Consider the following 17,699-nt stretch of genomic DNA (forward strand, 5'->3'; position numbering starts at 1 on the left):
CGTCACTCTGCAACTGTAACACCCAGAGTAAGGTCTGTAAATAGTTTGCTCTGTACAGTGCAGCCACAATGGGCCAAATGGCTTCCTTCTGAGCTGTAACAATTCTGTAATTCTGTATATACTTGTGATCTGTTCATAAATCTGTTAGAGATCTTCAACCAACTGGACTTCACACTCACATTTATGTTGGATCAGACAACATAAAAGGACTCATTACATGGTGGCAGCTATAGTGAGAAAACAAAGTCTAAGCTTGAAGACCACAGGTAAAACAGCTCTGAAAATGACCATTCCTCCAGCCACTAGAGAGAAAGTTCAAGAAAAATACTGGCTCAAGCAATGAAAAAAGAACTTGCCTCAAGCTGTACAAGATGGAGCACAGAACGACAGGCTGAAAATAAATCGGGTGGTCATTGTGCTGATGGATGAGGGATACTGCTTTTAAAAAAAAAAACCTTGAAGTCCTTCAAAAGATCATTTTTTTTCCAAAAGCTCTGTGTACAAAAAAAAACAGGGAAAACCTGACTCCTTTCCCGAGCTTGATCGAGGTTGGCACCATTACTGGAGGCGTCCATTAGAAAAAATGCAGAAAAACACATATCACTGCAGAACCTTCATCCAAGCAGCCAAAGTTTTTTAAAAAACATTAAACTACTCGAGCGTGAATAAGAGCTTCCACTCACAAGGCCACAGTAAAAAAAAATCATAAAGCCACTTGATCATGAAGAACAGAAACAAACTCTAGCAAAAACCCCATTGAACTACCTATTGAGCAGCTGTGTAAACAAAACAGACTAAAGTGCTGGAAGCAGGATAAGCACAGCACTAGCAAACACCTGCTCCTGTCATCAAAGCAGCTAGTCTAAATTACAGTTTTTAAAGGGGGAAACAGTGCAGAGTAGTAGATCAAGTCTTAAAGCAAGTTTTGAAGCAAAAGTACAGCAGAAATATAGATACCAAATTTCCCAGTATAAACTGGAAGGCCTTGGACATCCTATCCCAGTTCCAACTTCTCAAACAAAGAATGCAGTTATTCTTCACAGACCAAGGAATGGGAGAACCAGAAAAACAGGCTGTATAAATAATAGTTGCAGTTGGAAATGAGGGATTACACATAATCAACACCTCGAGACTGTCTGACGAAGACCAGAAAGATCCCACAAAGATATAGAAAGTGCTAGAAGATCACCTCTGATTATGAGTGAATTTTAGAATTCTCCACCTGAAATTGATGTCCGACAGGCAACAGCCACAGGAATCAATAGACCAGTTCATCAATTGATGTCGTACTAAGGGCAACGAATGCAGCTTCTCAGAAACTGAGCCTTTGGACTGAATAATGGAGCTAGTGATTGTATTTTTTTTTTCAGAACATTACAGCGCAGTACAGGCCCTTCGGCTCTCGATGTTGCGCCGACCTGTGAAACCATCTGACCTACACTATTCCATTTTCATCCATATGTCTATCCAATGACCACTTAAATGCCCTCAAAGTTGGCGAGTCCACTACTGCTGCAGGCAGGGCGTTCCACGCCCCTACTACTCTCTGAGTAAAGAAACTACCTCTAACATCTGTCCTATATCTATCACCCCTCAACTTAAAGCTATGTCCCCTCGTGTTTGCCATCACCATCCGAGGAAAAAGACTCTCACTATCCACCCTATCTAACCCTCTGATTATCTTATATGTCTCTATTAAGTCACCTCTCCTCCTCCTTCTCTCTAACGAACAACCTCAAGTCCCTCAGCCTTTCCTCATAAGACCTTCCCTCCATACCAGGCAACATCCTAGTAAATCTCCTCTGCACCCTTTCCAAAGCTTCCACATCCTTCCTATAATGCGGTGACCAGAACTGCACGCAATACTCCAGGTGCGGCCTCACCAGAGTTTTGTACAGCTGCAGCATGACCTCGTGGCTCCGAAACTCGATCCCCCTACTAATAAAAGCCAACACACCATATGCCTTCTTAACAGCCCTATTAACCTGGGTAGCAACTTTCAGGGATTTATGTACCTGGACACCAAGGTCTCTCTGCTCATCTACACTACCAAGAATCTTCCCATTAGCCCAGTACTCTGCATTCCTATTACTCCTTCCAAAGTGAATCACCTCACACTTTTCCGCATTAAACTCCATTTGCCATCTCTCAGCCCAGCTCTGCAGCCTATCTATGTCCCTCTGTACCCTACAACATCCTTCGGCACTATCCACAACTCCACCGACCTTCGTGTCATCCGCAAATTTACTAACCCACCCTTCTACACCCTCTTCCAGGTCATTTATAAAAATGACAAACAGCAGTGGCCCCAAAACAGATCCTTGTGGTACACCACTAGTAACTAAACTCCAGGATGAACATTTGCCATCAACCACCACCCTCTGTCTTCTTTCAGCTAGCCAATTTCTGATCCAAAGCTCTAAATCACCTTCAACCCCATACTTCCGTATTTTCTGCAATAGCCTACCGTGGGGAACCTTATCAAACGCCTTACTGAAATCCATATACACCACATCCACTGCTTTACCCTCATCCACCTGTTTGGTCACCTTCTCGAAAAACTCAATAAGGTTTGTGAGGCACGACCTACCCTTCACATAACCGTGCTGACTATCGCTAATGAACTTATTCTTTTCAAGATGATTATAAATCCTATCTCTTATAACCTTTTCCAACATTTTACCCACAACCGAAGTAAGGCTCACAGGTCTATAATAACCAGGGCTGTCTCTACTCCCCTTCTTGAACAAGGGGACAACATTTGCTATCCTCCAGTCTTCCGGCACTATTCCTGTCGACAATGACGACATAAAGATCAAGGACAAAGGCTCTGCAATCTCCTCCCTGGCTTCCCAGAGAATCCTAGGATAAATCCCATCTGGCCCAGGGGACTTATCTATTTTCACACTTTCCAAAATTGCTAACACCTCCTCCTTGTGAACCTCAATCCCATCTAGCCTAGTAGTCTGAATCTCAGTATTCTCCTCGACAACATTTTCTTTCTCTACTGTAAATACTGATGAAAAATATTCATTTAACGCTTCCCCTATCTCCTCTGATTCCACACACAACTTCCCACTACTATCCTTGATTGGCCCTAATCTAACTCTAGTCATTCTTTTATTCCTGATATACCTATAGAAAGCCTTAGGGTTTTCCTTGATCCTATCCGCCAATGACTTCTCGTGTCCTCTCCTTGCTCTTCTTAGCTCTCCCTTTAGATTCTTCCTGGCTAGCTTGTAACTCTCAAGCGCCCTAACTGAGCCTTCATGTCTTATCCTAACATAAGCCTTCTTCTTCCTCTTGACAAGCGCTTCAACTTCTTTAGTAAACCACGGCTCCCTCGCTCGACAACTTCCTCCCTGCCTGACAGGTACATACTTATCAAGGACACGCAGTAGCTGCTCCTTGAATAAGCTCCACATTTCGATTGTGCCCATCCCCTGCAGTTTCCTTCCCCATCCTACGCATCCTAAATCTTGCCTAATCGCATCATAATTTCCTTTCCCCCAGCTATAATTCTTGCCCTGCGGTATATACCTGTCCCTGCCCCATATTGACACCCACTGAAGAATTTCAGTCAGACCTCTTGGGGAAAAAGAAAGGTGACAGTTTGATGCGCTGCTGGAAGATGGCAACAAATATGAAGCCATTGTAGCTGGACAACAGCACTAGGTGTAGCCAACAGTATCAGAACAATAACCAGGTCGAAAAGAGCAAGAAAGCTGTGTGATAAGTGAGGTCAGTCCCACTCATTGCAAAATTGCCCTGTATTTCGCGACCTGTGCAAGGCGTGCGGTGCAAAAGGACTGGGCCTGCCTATGCAAGAAATCTGGCTCCAAAGATGTGGCCAGAAGCCACAGCAGGGCACAAACAAACAGAAGACAGATGCAGCAACAGGGCAACTGCAACAAGGAGAGTGCCAGAGACCTGCATGCATGCAAGCCTATAAATGAAGTCCACAGCGAAACAGACCTGAAGCAAGCCTCAACGAGGAGTAATTCTCAGCCAGAAAACGAACAGGCGTTCCACATTGTGAACCTGACACATCACGTTGATGAAGTCAAACAAGTAGAAGCTTTTGCCGCTATTAACATCACATACCTAAAGAAAGCAGGCAAACATACACTCAGAGTCAAGATGGACACTGGCATTTGTGCAAATATCCTACCAGTCCGAATTCTCAAAGACATGCACCGGAATTGTTGGAAATCAATGACACAAACAATAACTGCTAAATTATCTGCATACAATGGTTCACTGACAATGCAATGCAGCTATGGCAAGTCGGCATGGAAACCACAAACGTTCTACCTAGTAGACACAAGCGGACTAGGACTACCAGTGTGTAAGGACCTCAACATCATAACTATCCATGAGAGCATTGGCAAGGGGAAATCTCCAAGGACTGGAACCCGCTCGCAGACTCTGACCAGCATCAAACGCTGCAGTCTGGAAATCCAGCAACAACACAATTATATCATGCCTTCACGTCTGCTCTCTAGAGAACCGCCAGAACCCAACGAGCCTGAACGGACAAGTACCTCCATGACACCAAATACTCCTCCCCAAACAAGTCCTTGACCTTGAGCCCCAGGCCTTCAGATGTGGAGGATGAGGAGAGGCGAAGGATACGCAGTGACCTGAATCGGCAAAGGAGGAATGAGTTGAAGCATTGTCTGTTGGCTTTTCGAGATGAGGTGCCGGAACTCTCCAAGAATGACAATGCCTCAAAAGTGGTCATCTTGAGAAAAGCAACAGAGTATGTTAGCAGCCTGAAGGCAGAGCAACAGAAACTGAATGCAGAGAGGGAGAAACTTCAGAAAGAACAGCAACAGATGAGATGCAAAATCTCCAAGCAAGAGTTATCAAACCACCAAAACGATATAGGGACTTTTGAGCCTCTATACTGGTAAATTTCATAACCTCTACACCTGTGTAAATAATTTTGATATCTAATTTTATGTGTTTTTACTTTTAGCATAGGAGACTTGTCTTTGGAAAGAAGGGGGATGTAGTATGATTACCTTTAAGAGCAATGTCCCTTTAACATCTTAGTATTCTAATGAGCCAAGTACCAGGACGTAGTCATGTGACTCAGAGCCAGAGTCACTCTGCAACTGGAACACCCAGTGTAAGGTTCTGTAAATAGTTTGCTCTGTACTGTATATATTTGTTAGCTGTTAATAAACCTGTTATAAATCTTCAACCAGCTGGACTCCACGCGTCTCATTTATGCTGCATCAGATAACATAAACAAACTCATTACAACAGCCAGATTTATTGTGAAGATAACTTTAGATATAGTAGGGGAAAATTGTTGTGTACGTAGATAACACTTTAAGAGTCTATGTCCTGTGGTTAACAGTTCCCTACTTTGCAACAGTGTATGTATTTAGTAGAGCTCTGTTCTTGCTCTGGGGGATCTTTGTGTGTGTCCAGTTGGAACTGGTTATGTTTTTATGGTACTCACAGTAACCTGTCCTGGTAGCCACCTACAAACGATGTCCTGCGTCATTCTTGGTCAGATATGAAACCAACACATTTACATCTTGAAATTTGTATAGCTCACCAATCCATAGAATTGCTGATGATATATTTCACTATAGACCCTGCACCAAGATGATCCAAGACCTCAGGAAAGCAGGAAAGGTGAGTGGCAGAACAATTTCAGGTGTGAAAACCCAAATTCTGACTTGCCCAGCATTCTTCTGCACAGCGCTCCTCAGGCCAACGCACATTGCAGGTCCACTCATTCCTCTCTCTTCAGGCACCTCACATCCCCATTTGAACAGCCAACACTCATACACACCCTCATCTTTGTGCCATCTCACACCCATGCGTCACTGTCACCATCCACAAATGTTGTCATTTCATCCTCACCACACAAAGCATTTCTCACACTCACAACTCTGCTTTCTCTCCTTGCAGGAGAAGAAAGTGCAGAACTCTCGGGAAAGGCAGAAAACTGGGGGGTGGGGGGGTGGTGTAGGGTGTTGGCCTTCCATTGATAGCCATCTTGACGGTCATTAGCAATGCGTGTCCACCTGGTCCACTGTGAAGGAAGTCTTGTGCCAGGAGGTTGCAGATATCAGCAACGGCCTGCCATGAAAGCCTGAGCCTCCTGAGGCACTGGTGCTCACACATGCCGAGAGAGCTTATCCTCTGCCTGTCGAGCCTGTGTTGTGGATCTCATCTCCTTCAAGCTGGATCTTTGTGACCCTTCCATCTGTCCTGTGGAGCAGCATGTGTTGCCTCTGTGTTTCAAACATTAAGAGGGGGAGCTTTATCAAGAGACTGTTTTTATAATCCCGGTACAGTATCTTGGCAGAAATTGCAGTGGTCAGAGAAGGCAGCTGCTACTCCTGTTGGTGTTGCTCCTGATGCTGTTAGTGCTGCTGGCGCTGCTCCTCATGTTCTTGATCAGAGGTCCAAGGTAGAGCTATATAAACTGCTCTCATGCTGCAGTCAAGGCTGATAGCAGAGAAGTGCAAATGAAGGTGAATGAAGTGCAAGGCAGATGAACTGGCATCCAAGAAGTTTGAAATCACCGATCCAACAGTGAAAGCACACTCAGAAGAAATACTGTGAGTACCAACCTCTGACCTAGAAAAGGCTGCAGCTATTCAGTTTCACGTTTTGAAGGCTTCCCAGCCTGTCAGTTTCAATGCATAATGGCTTCTGCAGTGATCTTGCCTGTTTACACCTGGTGAGTTTCACACAGTTCAGGAAGCCTGAGTTCTGACACTTAAAGCTAGAACTCTGGGTTAAAACAAGAATCAGTTTCCTTCTAGATTACTTAAATTACTTACATGACAGATCCATGGAGGTTCCCTGCTCACCTCCAATCCTGCCGCAGTGAAACCCAGAAGTGGGTGGGATCATGTTGGGTTTCCAACCAGACACTACTTTTTGAGGCTTTAATCCCTCGCCTGCACCCAAACCCACCCCCGTACCTTGGCATTTAAAATTCTGCCGAATGAATCTCAAGTTGACTAAATAACATAATGGTTTTGCCTACTTGCATTATTCTAGGGCACTATCTTTACTGTTCCACCATGACACTAGAATGAAAATTCACTCTTTTGATTTCTTGCTAAATAACATTCGAGTAAACTGCACAATTTTCCATTTATCAATCTTGTATCTGCTCTAACTTTTAACCTTTTAGTATCAGTCGTCCCATATCTTCATCCTTTCTCCCTTTGTTTTGCTAATTCTCTTATCCTTGATTTATAAATCCTTCTTGCAAGTTGGGCACAGACATATTGGCTTGTATTTGACATTTCCTGCCTCAGTAGGGTCAGTAGCACGTCTGCCCAATGTAGAAAATCCTATTTTTACAAAACTGATTTTCAATTGGAAACTACTAGATAAAAATTTTAAAATACATATTTATTAATAAATATATTAATCCTTTAAAATATGTGTACGTTACACTGATTATGCAGTTTTTTAAACATTCTTTAATTAGGCATATAATTAAAATTAAGATAAGATTTATGCAGGATTAAAAGGATTTTTTTCTCTATAAGTTATTTCTGTATACTTTAAAGAATTGGAGGTGTGGTTGTATCGTTGAAATGGAATAAAACTTTGATAAAAATCAATATAGGAAAATGTTATTGCATTATCATAAAAGCATAATTATGATCATATTGAATGCACATTTTAAATGGCCCAAAATTAGGCAAATACCAGTTTCATTCACAGAATATCCAGCTTTTGCACATTAATTGTTTGTGTTGAACTTTTTCTAAAGAAAACAGCAGCCATTTTCAGAGGTGGGAAAGTTCTATGTGCAGAATGTTTGATATTGATCCCCTCCACCACCGCTGCCCCACCGTGGACTCAGTTATAGAAGGCGTAGTGTTTATCCTTCATGTATTCTGCCGTGAATGATCAGTAAACTGTCCTGATGTGACTGGACTGTAATATATGAGGATTGTAAAAGTGTAGATACAGCAGACATACTCTTATAATGGATACCTTGTCTGCCACTGCCATCCAGGTGTGGGAATGAATAAAACATTAGTGAGTTTGATTAATGCATTGTTGCAACTAGCCCATTTAATGTATCTGAATATCACCTTTTCAAATTGCAGCATTCCTTTTCATGGGTCTGTTGGATCATTTTGAATAGCTGTCATTCTTTCACTCTTTTGTAACTGATTACTTTTTGCTGCAGTAATTATTTTACCAATGATCCTGTGTCTAAATCAGCCAGAGGACAGTACATAGATGTAGCACAAACTAAACAATTCCCCTATCAAAGATTTGTAGACAAGCCTCCTATTGAGAATTTTCTTTTCTTTCACTGTTTTGATTCCCAATAACAATATTTACCATTGTGTTTGTATTCCTTATGTAGGACAATCTGATCTGTACTCTTGGTAAAGTTATCTTATACTGTTGCTTTTTATGAGTTGTTTCATAAATTTTGATAATATTGTTATTGAATTGCGCCCATACTTTTAAAAATGTTGCAGTACTGTGAAAGCTCATCTAACTGTAGATAGCAGTTTAAAAAGAAATTTGTCTGCAGTACTGTTTGTTCATTTTTCTTTTGTTTTGCTTCTATTGTTTCTCCTTTCCGGTTCTACCAGGCACCAAGCCAAGCCCAGACTGAGAGGGTGGGCTGACGTCCTTCTCTCAGGACACTGTCAAAAATTGCTTGATCTCTGGCTACCCGAATGTGCCCAAAAGAAGACCGGGTTGATTTGCTGCTCGTATTTGCAGAGAAGCACCTGGTATCCATTTAGCATAGCTACGTAATGACACCAGAGAGATCAAAAAATATAGATTTTATTTATCAAATGGCACAATTGGTGGAACCCTCCATTTATCCAGTAGTGTTGGGTGGGTGGTTCAGTCCAATTCGAGGTTCAGGCCTCATTAACAGGTGAGACTGTGGGCACCAAATAAGCACCCCTGCTACAGCTTGTCAGCTCCACACTAGAGCCACCTGGGCTGGGAGCAAGCGAGGACCAGAGAATGGAGGAGGGAAGGTGTGTCAAGCGCGGAGGTAGAAAGCCTGGAGAGGTGGCTGACCATATTATTCTTGTGGAACCCAAAGGAGTGGTCCTCCTGGTCTCGCAAAAATAATTTTAAAACTAACATTGTTGGTCATCTTCTGCTGTACCACCGTGTAAAACTGACCAGTTGTCTCACAAATTGGGGACCTGAATACACTGTACATCAAAGGATCCTAATTTGCTTATTAAAAGAGCCAAGGGGCTGAAACAGATAGGCACTGTGGTCTCCTAACAGTAGACCTCTTTCACAATAGAATTGGCCAAAGCAGAAACAAGGTGAATTTTTCCCTGTGACTTTCAGGTCCCTGTCACCTTGTGCCCACCTGGCAGAATCAAGGAAAATAGCCCCTCATGAGTGTAGCCATGGAGCATTCTGCATAGAAGCCCAGTTCCAAACATTCTGTGCCATATTGCACTGGAGTGTTAGTGTGTAGTCCCATTGCACTCCCAAATTTAAGGAAATAGTGGGAAGGGTTCACAAATAGATTAAAAATCTAGAAACATGTCCACCATGAAGAAATGCAAATGATCTTCGCTTCATCTTTGCACATTTCAAGTGGCAAAATCCTCGAATGGAGGACAACTTACTTTCTTGATCCAGCTTGGGGATATCTTGATTTAGATATTCAATTCACAAAATTAATCAAAATGGTATCTTAATTATTTTTAAGAGTTCTGATGTGTGGTTTAGTAAAGAGTAACAAGCAGAATATGTTTCTTCTTGAGTCGTATATATATTGGGGTGAAACTGGTCTACGCCGGCAATGTGAAATGGGCTGGCCGATTTTTCACTGTGCCAGTTTTTAATTTCCATTGACTTTTTAAATCCAAACCAAGTTAAAGTGACAGTGAGACTAGGAAATGAAACTGCAAAGAAAGAGTTTGAACTAACGTTCTGTGAGCTTCAGTGGAAGGAAGATAGGATGCGGTGAAAAATCGGCTACTGATTTGCTGCCAGTCCATTTCGTGCTGCTGGCATAGAGCAAGTATACTTCCATCGTCTTTTGTAATGCTACTAAATTTAGTGTTTGTACGATTTTTTAAAGCACAGAACTGTTACACTTCGCAGACAGCCTGTTGGAGGAATGGGTCTAAGTATTAAGGTAAGTGCCATTCCCTGTGTCCTATATACCTCTTTTACAATAATACTATTCTGTGGTAATGTGTGTAATGGTTTCTCATTGTTCTTTCTGTGATTTTTAGGGGGGTGCTGAACATGGCGTACCAGTTGTCATATCCAAAATCTTTAAAGATCAAGCAGGTAAACCATGCAACTTCTCGTGGAAGCCATGTTCTTCTTGTGATGAAAAAACAGAAAGTGCTGGAAATACTCAGCAGATCTGGCAGCATCTGTGGAGAAAGAAGCAGAGTTAACGTGTCAGGTCGGTGACCTTTCATCAGAACTTCTGATGAAAGGTCACAGACCTGAAACATTAACTGTCCTCTTTCTACAGATGATGCAAGATCTGCTGAGTATTTCCAGCACTTTCTGTTTTTATTTCAGATTCCCAGTATCTGCAGTATTTTGCTTTTATTTTCTTCTTGTGCTTCTCTTTTTTTTTAAAATTGATTTCGTCTGTGTGTTTGAGTTTGCATGTGCAAGAGAGAGATAAAATGTGTTCTAATATTGTCAAGGCTAACTGAATGAAGGATAGTTCACATGAGCAGGAAATCAGGATTCAAAGCACTGTTCTGCTAATGAGAACCATTCTCCATCATGGTTCAGGTAATTCAGCGATGACCTTTAACTTCATTGACTAACCTATACATCATTTACATTTTTGTTCTTCAAGTATTGTTCCCTAATAATAGAAGACCCATTGGATCACATTAACCATCTGTTCTTGATCCCTTTGGCATGGTGCCAATCAAAACAGATTTTTATTATTCGCAGAGCAATAAACGAAATCTCTTTTTAGAAACAGCTTGGATGTCTCACAATACCTGTTTTCGCACAGTGTTTTTGTATTTTATCTCTTAATCTCCCAATTATGTCTTTTAGAAATAGTGTTCTAAAATTTGAGTCAGTTGCAATTGATGGAGTTACGAAAAATGTACTTTGAAAATGTCTTTTAATAACGAGTGATTTTTAAAAAATATTCTGAACTTTACACTATTTTCAGGTGCTGCTGAAATAGCACTCAGAAGGTTCATGTAATCTATTCCATTAACCTGTGTACATTTAATTAAATGTTTGTACTACATAAATATATCAGGAATTATGATTAAAATAACTCATTTATTGCAATGGAAGTATTCTATCATAATAAGGGAGATTTTCTTCCAGTCCATATGCATATAAATAGGTTGCCTGCCACAAATTTTCACCTTCAAAAGACTAATCCATTTATTGTTCAGCTCAACATGTCAGTTTAATACCTCATTATTCACCACTTATTCAAGTACATCATCAGCAGCAACACTCATTCAAGCTGTTGCTCTGAAAATAATGCATTCCCAAGTCCATCTTTGGCATATAACCCACTCCAGCCAACTTGGTTTATCCATTAAAAATAACCTTGGGCTTGCTGAAACTAGTCCATGAGCAGAGAGGTAAAATGTGTTGTTATTTTTTTTTTCATGCTTCTTATTCTGGCACAAAGCTGTGAGAAGTCGGTGAGATATTCTGGAGAGGTATTCTATATTGATCTTAAGAGGTCATTATTATCAAGAGACCTTGTAAACACAATGGTCTCTGTGATCATCCTTCATCCAGGTTAATGAGTGCAGTTCGGTATTTAGGATTCACTCTTTTCCCAATTCCAAACAAATTGTGGTATACTCTATGTATAAAAGTGATTACAGCATAATACATGATGATTGCAGGGACAGTTTCACGAATTGACCAATGTACATTCATCCAAATTTGAATACAGTGGGCATTTTATACATATTATGCATCAAATCCCCATTCACTGTTTGTCTGCATATTAAACATTCATAGCCTGTGATTTTCTAGATCAGATTTATGAATAGAATAGATGAGAATTATATTTCAGCACAATGAAGCTCACAGTAGTCATTGATGACAACCTGGAATAACAGGAGTAAAGTTTTATTAGGAATTGATCAGAAAGGTAAATGTCAAAACAAGAACTCAAACCAAGGTACGTTAAGTGCCTAAGCAAATAATTTGAACCACATCATTTGTTTATCAATTCTTTAAATGAAATTGTGTTTATGATATCGAAGTGGATGACACAAATCAGAAGAGTAATGTAAACAAATCATCATTTTTTTAACTTATTTTAATTCTCTGCCCCATTCCCACTCTGACCTCTCTGGGCTGTAATTTATTCTGGCAATGGGGTGGGCCAGAAGGTGGGGGGAGACCCCACCTCAGCCCCCCGAAGCCATTTGATAGTGGCCAAGTAATTAACTGCCCACCGTCCCTTTAAGGGATGAGCTGCCGCTTCCAGAGCTGCTGGCCAATTGGAGGACCAGCATCTCTGCGGCACCAAAGCGCCACTGGGAGCATTGGCCACTGTCGGTACTGCAGCATCAAGGAGAGAGGCGACCCCGGGACAAGTGAGTGGGGTTGGGATCGCTGGGACCATTCAGGCAGGCTCTGGCAATGGGCTGATAGGGCTTGGTTGGCGAGGGTGGGGGGAGGATGGTCTTCTCAGAGGAGGGATGATTGCCACCAGGGGGGCCCTCCAGGGGCCCTGGATTGCCCCAAAGGAGGAACCCCCTCCCAATTGGCCACTTAAGGGCCTCAATTGGCCTAGGGTGGGAAGGCTGTCCTTGGCCTTTCCCGCCCTGGACAAAATGGCAGGGGACCCAAGCAGCACAGTGGTGCACTGGTTAGCACCGCAGCCTCACAGCTCCAAGGACCCGGGTTCGATTCCGGGTACTGCCTGTGTGGAGTTTGCAAGTTCTCCCTGTGTCTGCGTGGGTTTTCTCCGGATGCTCCGGTTTCCTCCCACAAGCCAAAAGACTTGCAGGTTGATAGGTAAATTGGCCATTATAAATTGTCACCAGTATAGGTAGGTGGTAGGGAAATATAGGGACAGGTGGGGATGTTTGTTGGGAATATGGGATTAGTATAAATGGGTGGTTGATGTTCGGCACAGACTCGGTGGGCCGAAGGGCCTGTTTCAGTGCTGTATCTCTAATCTAATCTAAAAAAAAAATCTAATCGATGTCAGGAACAGCGCCCCCCCCCCCACCCCCCCGCCATTTTCTTTCCCACCGCACCCCCCCCCACCCCCCCACCAAGGGCCGAATAAAATTCTGCCCTCTCTTCAGCCTCCTACATTGTTCCAATGAAGCTCAATAGAAGCTGAAGAAACAGTACCCCAATTTAGCTCTTTACAACCTGCCAGACTCAACATTGAGTTCAATAATTTCAGATCATAACCAATGCCCCCATTTTTACAGACAGCAGGTGCTGGTAATGATTCTACTGTTGCCAGTTCCAGTGCATCAAGACCCATCTTCTGTTTCATTACTTGTCCCATTACCACTCCCTTTTGCCTTGCACCATCATCCCTTTTCCCATTTAATCTTTCCTGTCTTCCACCCCATCACAGACTTGTTCTTTCCTCTCCTTCCCCTTTCCCTGCCTCTGTACTTGTTTAAAACCTGTTACCTCTGTAACATCTTCCAATTCTGACAATTATAAAACACTTCTCTTCTTTTTCCCTATTTCTCTGTCCTCATCAGCTTCTCCATTTCTTGTTCTTCTTTTCTTTCAGGTGGGTAGCATGGCATGGTGTGCCCAAGAAAGGAACCATCACTGGCTACAAACTCCATTTGGAGTTCAGACTGTGGACAAAATATAACCCTCAGTGGCTCCCTTTGTGTTCTTGTTCTCATCCCCTCGTTTGCATTTCTACATCCTTTCCTTCTACTTTGAAGAATCCACTCGACCCTGGTAATCTTCCAGCCACCTTGCCCGGCTGTCAAACATCACACCATTAACTCTCTATCCACTACTCTATTCTCACTTGCTGTCCACAAGTGCAGGTGGCCAGAGGTCCCCAAACCTTCAACCTATTTATTAGCTTCACTAAGCCTCTCTTCCTATGGTTTCTCTCAAAATCCAATGTGCTTGTTTATTAAAATAAAATTAGGTTAAGACAGTGCACTGCCTGCCTCTCTTTTTCCATTTCTTTCTCCATATCACAAATGTTAGGAATTAGGATTTCTCTTGCACTGATGTAAATAATTTGCATTTACATTTTCTAACAGTCAACAAAGCACAAATTAGATCATTTTTGGTTTCAAAATGTGAAAAATGGACATGTTAGAATGAAGATAGACTTTGGGGAGGGGGGTAAAATTCAACTTCAGCAGTGGTGCAAAAAAGGCAGTAGTAGATCCATCACCCATTCAACACATTACTTGATCTTTAACTTCAATAGAAAGGAAAATTGGGCAGGGTTTATGACAGGCGGCCAATCATCACCACTTTTTGTGCCCCTGTTGAAGTTGAATTAAACCTCTATCTAGCTAGCTATTTAAAACACCAGTGTTTCTAGCTCTCTCCAACCCCAAGATTCTTCCTGCTGCCATATCTCTCTGTCTCTGTTCTGCTCATTCTCTCACACATACACAATCACATGACATATTCTCTCTTTTAAAAAAGAAACTCAATATAAATGTTACCTTAAATACAGCTTTTGAGATATGTCCACTTTTTCAAAATTATTTGAAGTAAAACTACTGATCATAAATCTCCAAAAATTGAAGAAAAATCATCAATACAGCTTACCATACAGTGCTCATGCAGCCTTCGAGATTAGGCTGCACTTTCTCAAACTACACAATACAAATTCAGGTGATATAGGTGTTCAAAATCATGAGGGGTCTGGACAGAGTAGATATGGAGAAACTGTTCGCAATGGCTGAAGGATCCAGAACCAGAGGACACCGATTTAAGGTGAATGGCAAAAGAAGCAATGGTGACATGAGGAAAATCTTTTTTATGCAGTGAGTGGTTAGGATCTGGAATGCACTGCCTGAGAGTGTATAAGAAGCAGATTCAATCATGGCTTTCAAAAGAGAATTGGATAATTATTGGAAGAAAAAAAATTGCAGGGCTACAAGGAAAAGATGGGCAAGTGGGACTAGATGAGTTGCTCCTGCAGAGAGCAGGTACAGACATGACAGGCCGAATGGCCTCCTTCTGTGCTGTAGCCATACTATGATTCTCACAGCTTTACAGTTGTGGAAAAAAAATATCAAGTCCATTCCTGTGCTTTTAGAAGAATCTTATTCCTTCAAATAAAATCATTAGGAAACATAAATTAAAAGTCATTGGAGTACCTTGGGGGTTATTTTTCAATATTGAAGATATACTGTTGACAAATTTAATCACTCTTTATGTTTTAATTTACTTTAAACCCTTGTTTTGAACATTAAAAATTTAAGTTACTGAAAAAATAAATCTGAATAAAAGAAATTTTTAGATGGAAAAGATTCACAAAGGATTTTGAGCAATTTCTGAAGAACGCCCCAGGGTCCAAATTGTGCATGATAATTTGACAAGTTTACATAGCAGTTTTCCTTATCAATGTGGACATAGAAATTTATCATGGAACAAAATGTTGATAGGAAGTACAGGAAAATGTAAGATTATTAATACTTCATATATATTATGCATCGGATATGCTTTCTTGCTCTAAGTTGCAATGAAATAAAAATGAAATATCATTCAAATCACTTGATACAATGTCATAAATCATAATTCCCCCATCACTGCCTCTTCAGAGATTAATAGAATATAACAGCACAGGACCAGACCATTTGATCCATCAAACTATGCTGGCTTTTTTATTCATGAGCCACTTGGTCTAACTCCACTCCTGCTCACACCCTATACTTTTTAACATTTCTCTTGTTTAAGAAAATTCCTCATTTCCTTTTTAAAGTATTTGTGAACTCTGATTCAACAACAGTTTTTAGCAGTGCATTCACATTCTAACCACACTGCAGGAGGACATTTTCTCTGACCTCCCCTGAAATTCTTAAATGCTATTTAATATCTGCTCTCTGATTACCATCACACTGGCTGGTAAAGACAATCTATCACGATTTACTTTATCGTAATGTTGAAGAACTCCATCCCTTTCACTTATGGTCCAAAGTAGGCTGCGGACATAAAGAAATGCAGCCTGCCTGCACGGGCAGTCATGGAGCCACCACGATTTCAAACGTGGTGATTCATTTGCATGGCTGCGGCACCTACCCACCCCCCTCCCCCCAATGACGTGAAGGGGGCGGGCGAGCCGTCGAATGAAGATCGGTGCGGCGACTTAGGAGATGACAGGACCCTCACTAAATCAAGTATGTAGATTAATTTACATATTTAAATGGGGGCCTCATCGCCAAGTGGCGGGGCGGCTGCCTCAAGGCCTCGCCGCCACCACCGAGATTGGCACGGGGCCTCTGCTGTTCCGATCCTCGTTGCCCCCCCGCCAATGTCCCCGATGGCGGAGGGGCTTTAAAATCCAGCCTAACGTCTTTAATGTAGTATAATGTCCAAAGGAGCATCATTCCTAACAACACACTGGTGCACTTATGCTGCACCTTTTCCATTGCTTTTTTTAATATTTCCTGCAATTGGGTTCCTAAAATTCCATATAATTCCAATTGTAGACAAACTAAGTTCCTGTACAAATTAATCATAATGTCTTGCTTTTCAATGCTTCCACAGCCACGATACTTGTTTACTGTATTACCTACTTACTCCACCACAATTAATGACTTGTGTATCAAGGTCCCTCTGTTCCTTAGCTCTATTTAAAATCTTTCAAAGTTTATGAATTCACATTTATCGATATTGAATTGCATCTGTTATCCAAGTACCTGTTCGGCTAACCTAAATACAACCTTCTACAATTTCACAATTCTCTCCTCAGCTTCACAATCTCAATTTAAATTTAGCGTGCACACCAATTTGTTGCATCAATTAATTTTGATATTGCTCCTTCGATCCCCAACTTGATCAATTCTGTACATGGTAAAAAAGAACAGCCCCGATTATAAATACCCACAAAACTTCATTTGCTTGTGCAGGAAACTTCCTTTTACTCCCTCCCTTTCCTTTCTACCTGACAAGCGTCTTGCCATCTATTTGGTCACATTTCCCTTAATTTCATGTGCCTTTATTTTGTAAAAGTCTTATGTGGTACCTCTTCAAATGTTTTTTTGCAAATCTATATAAACAATATTTACTACATTTAGTTGTTCTGTTATTTCTTCAGAGAATTCAATTTGGTTATTCACATTTAACCCATCTAATTAACTCATATTTTACAAGAACTGAGTAAGTTCATCATGTACTATAATTTCCTGCTTATTCTTTGAAGTAGTAAGGTACATTTTCCACCCTCCAATCTTCTGGCATAGCTTTTCTTTCCACAGAATTATAGAAAGAGCCTCTAGTATTTGCTAGCTTCCCTCAGGTTGTAAACCATTAGATCCCAATGATATATTTATATTATATTTGATAACTTCTTTAATGCCATTTCTCTGAATAATAATCACGATTTTACACCATACCTCTGGTGCTTCTATATTTTCAATAACAAGAACCTCTGTGAAAACTGAGGTATAGAACTTATTTAGCATCTCTACTATTCATTCAATCTCCATGATAAGTTTGTCTCCTTCTCTTAGCAGCCTTACCCCTATTTTGACAATCCTCTTACTTGTAAT

At 41.3% G+C, this 17,699-nt stretch overlaps 1 protein-coding gene across 1 annotated transcript in view; it reads left to right on the top strand.

Annotated features, from left to right (window-relative positions):
- The window catches only part of sntg2 (syntrophin, gamma 2), a 325,968-nt gene that overhangs the window by 31,037 nt on the left and 277,232 nt on the right, over positions 1–17,699 (top strand). Inside the window, exons 4-5 of the mRNA XM_068028487.1 lie at positions 10,082–10,138; positions 10,239–10,296. Of these exons, the coding sequence (XP_067884588.1) occupies positions 10,082–10,138; positions 10,239–10,296 (115 nt within the window). The remainder of the gene's footprint in view (positions 1–10,081; positions 10,139–10,238; positions 10,297–17,699) is intronic.

This window comes from Heterodontus francisci, chromosome 3 (assembly GCF_036365525.1).
Source record: "Heterodontus francisci isolate sHetFra1 chromosome 3, sHetFra1.hap1, whole genome shotgun sequence".
NCBI lineage: Eukaryota > Metazoa > Chordata > Chondrichthyes > Heterodontiformes > Heterodontidae > Heterodontus > Heterodontus francisci.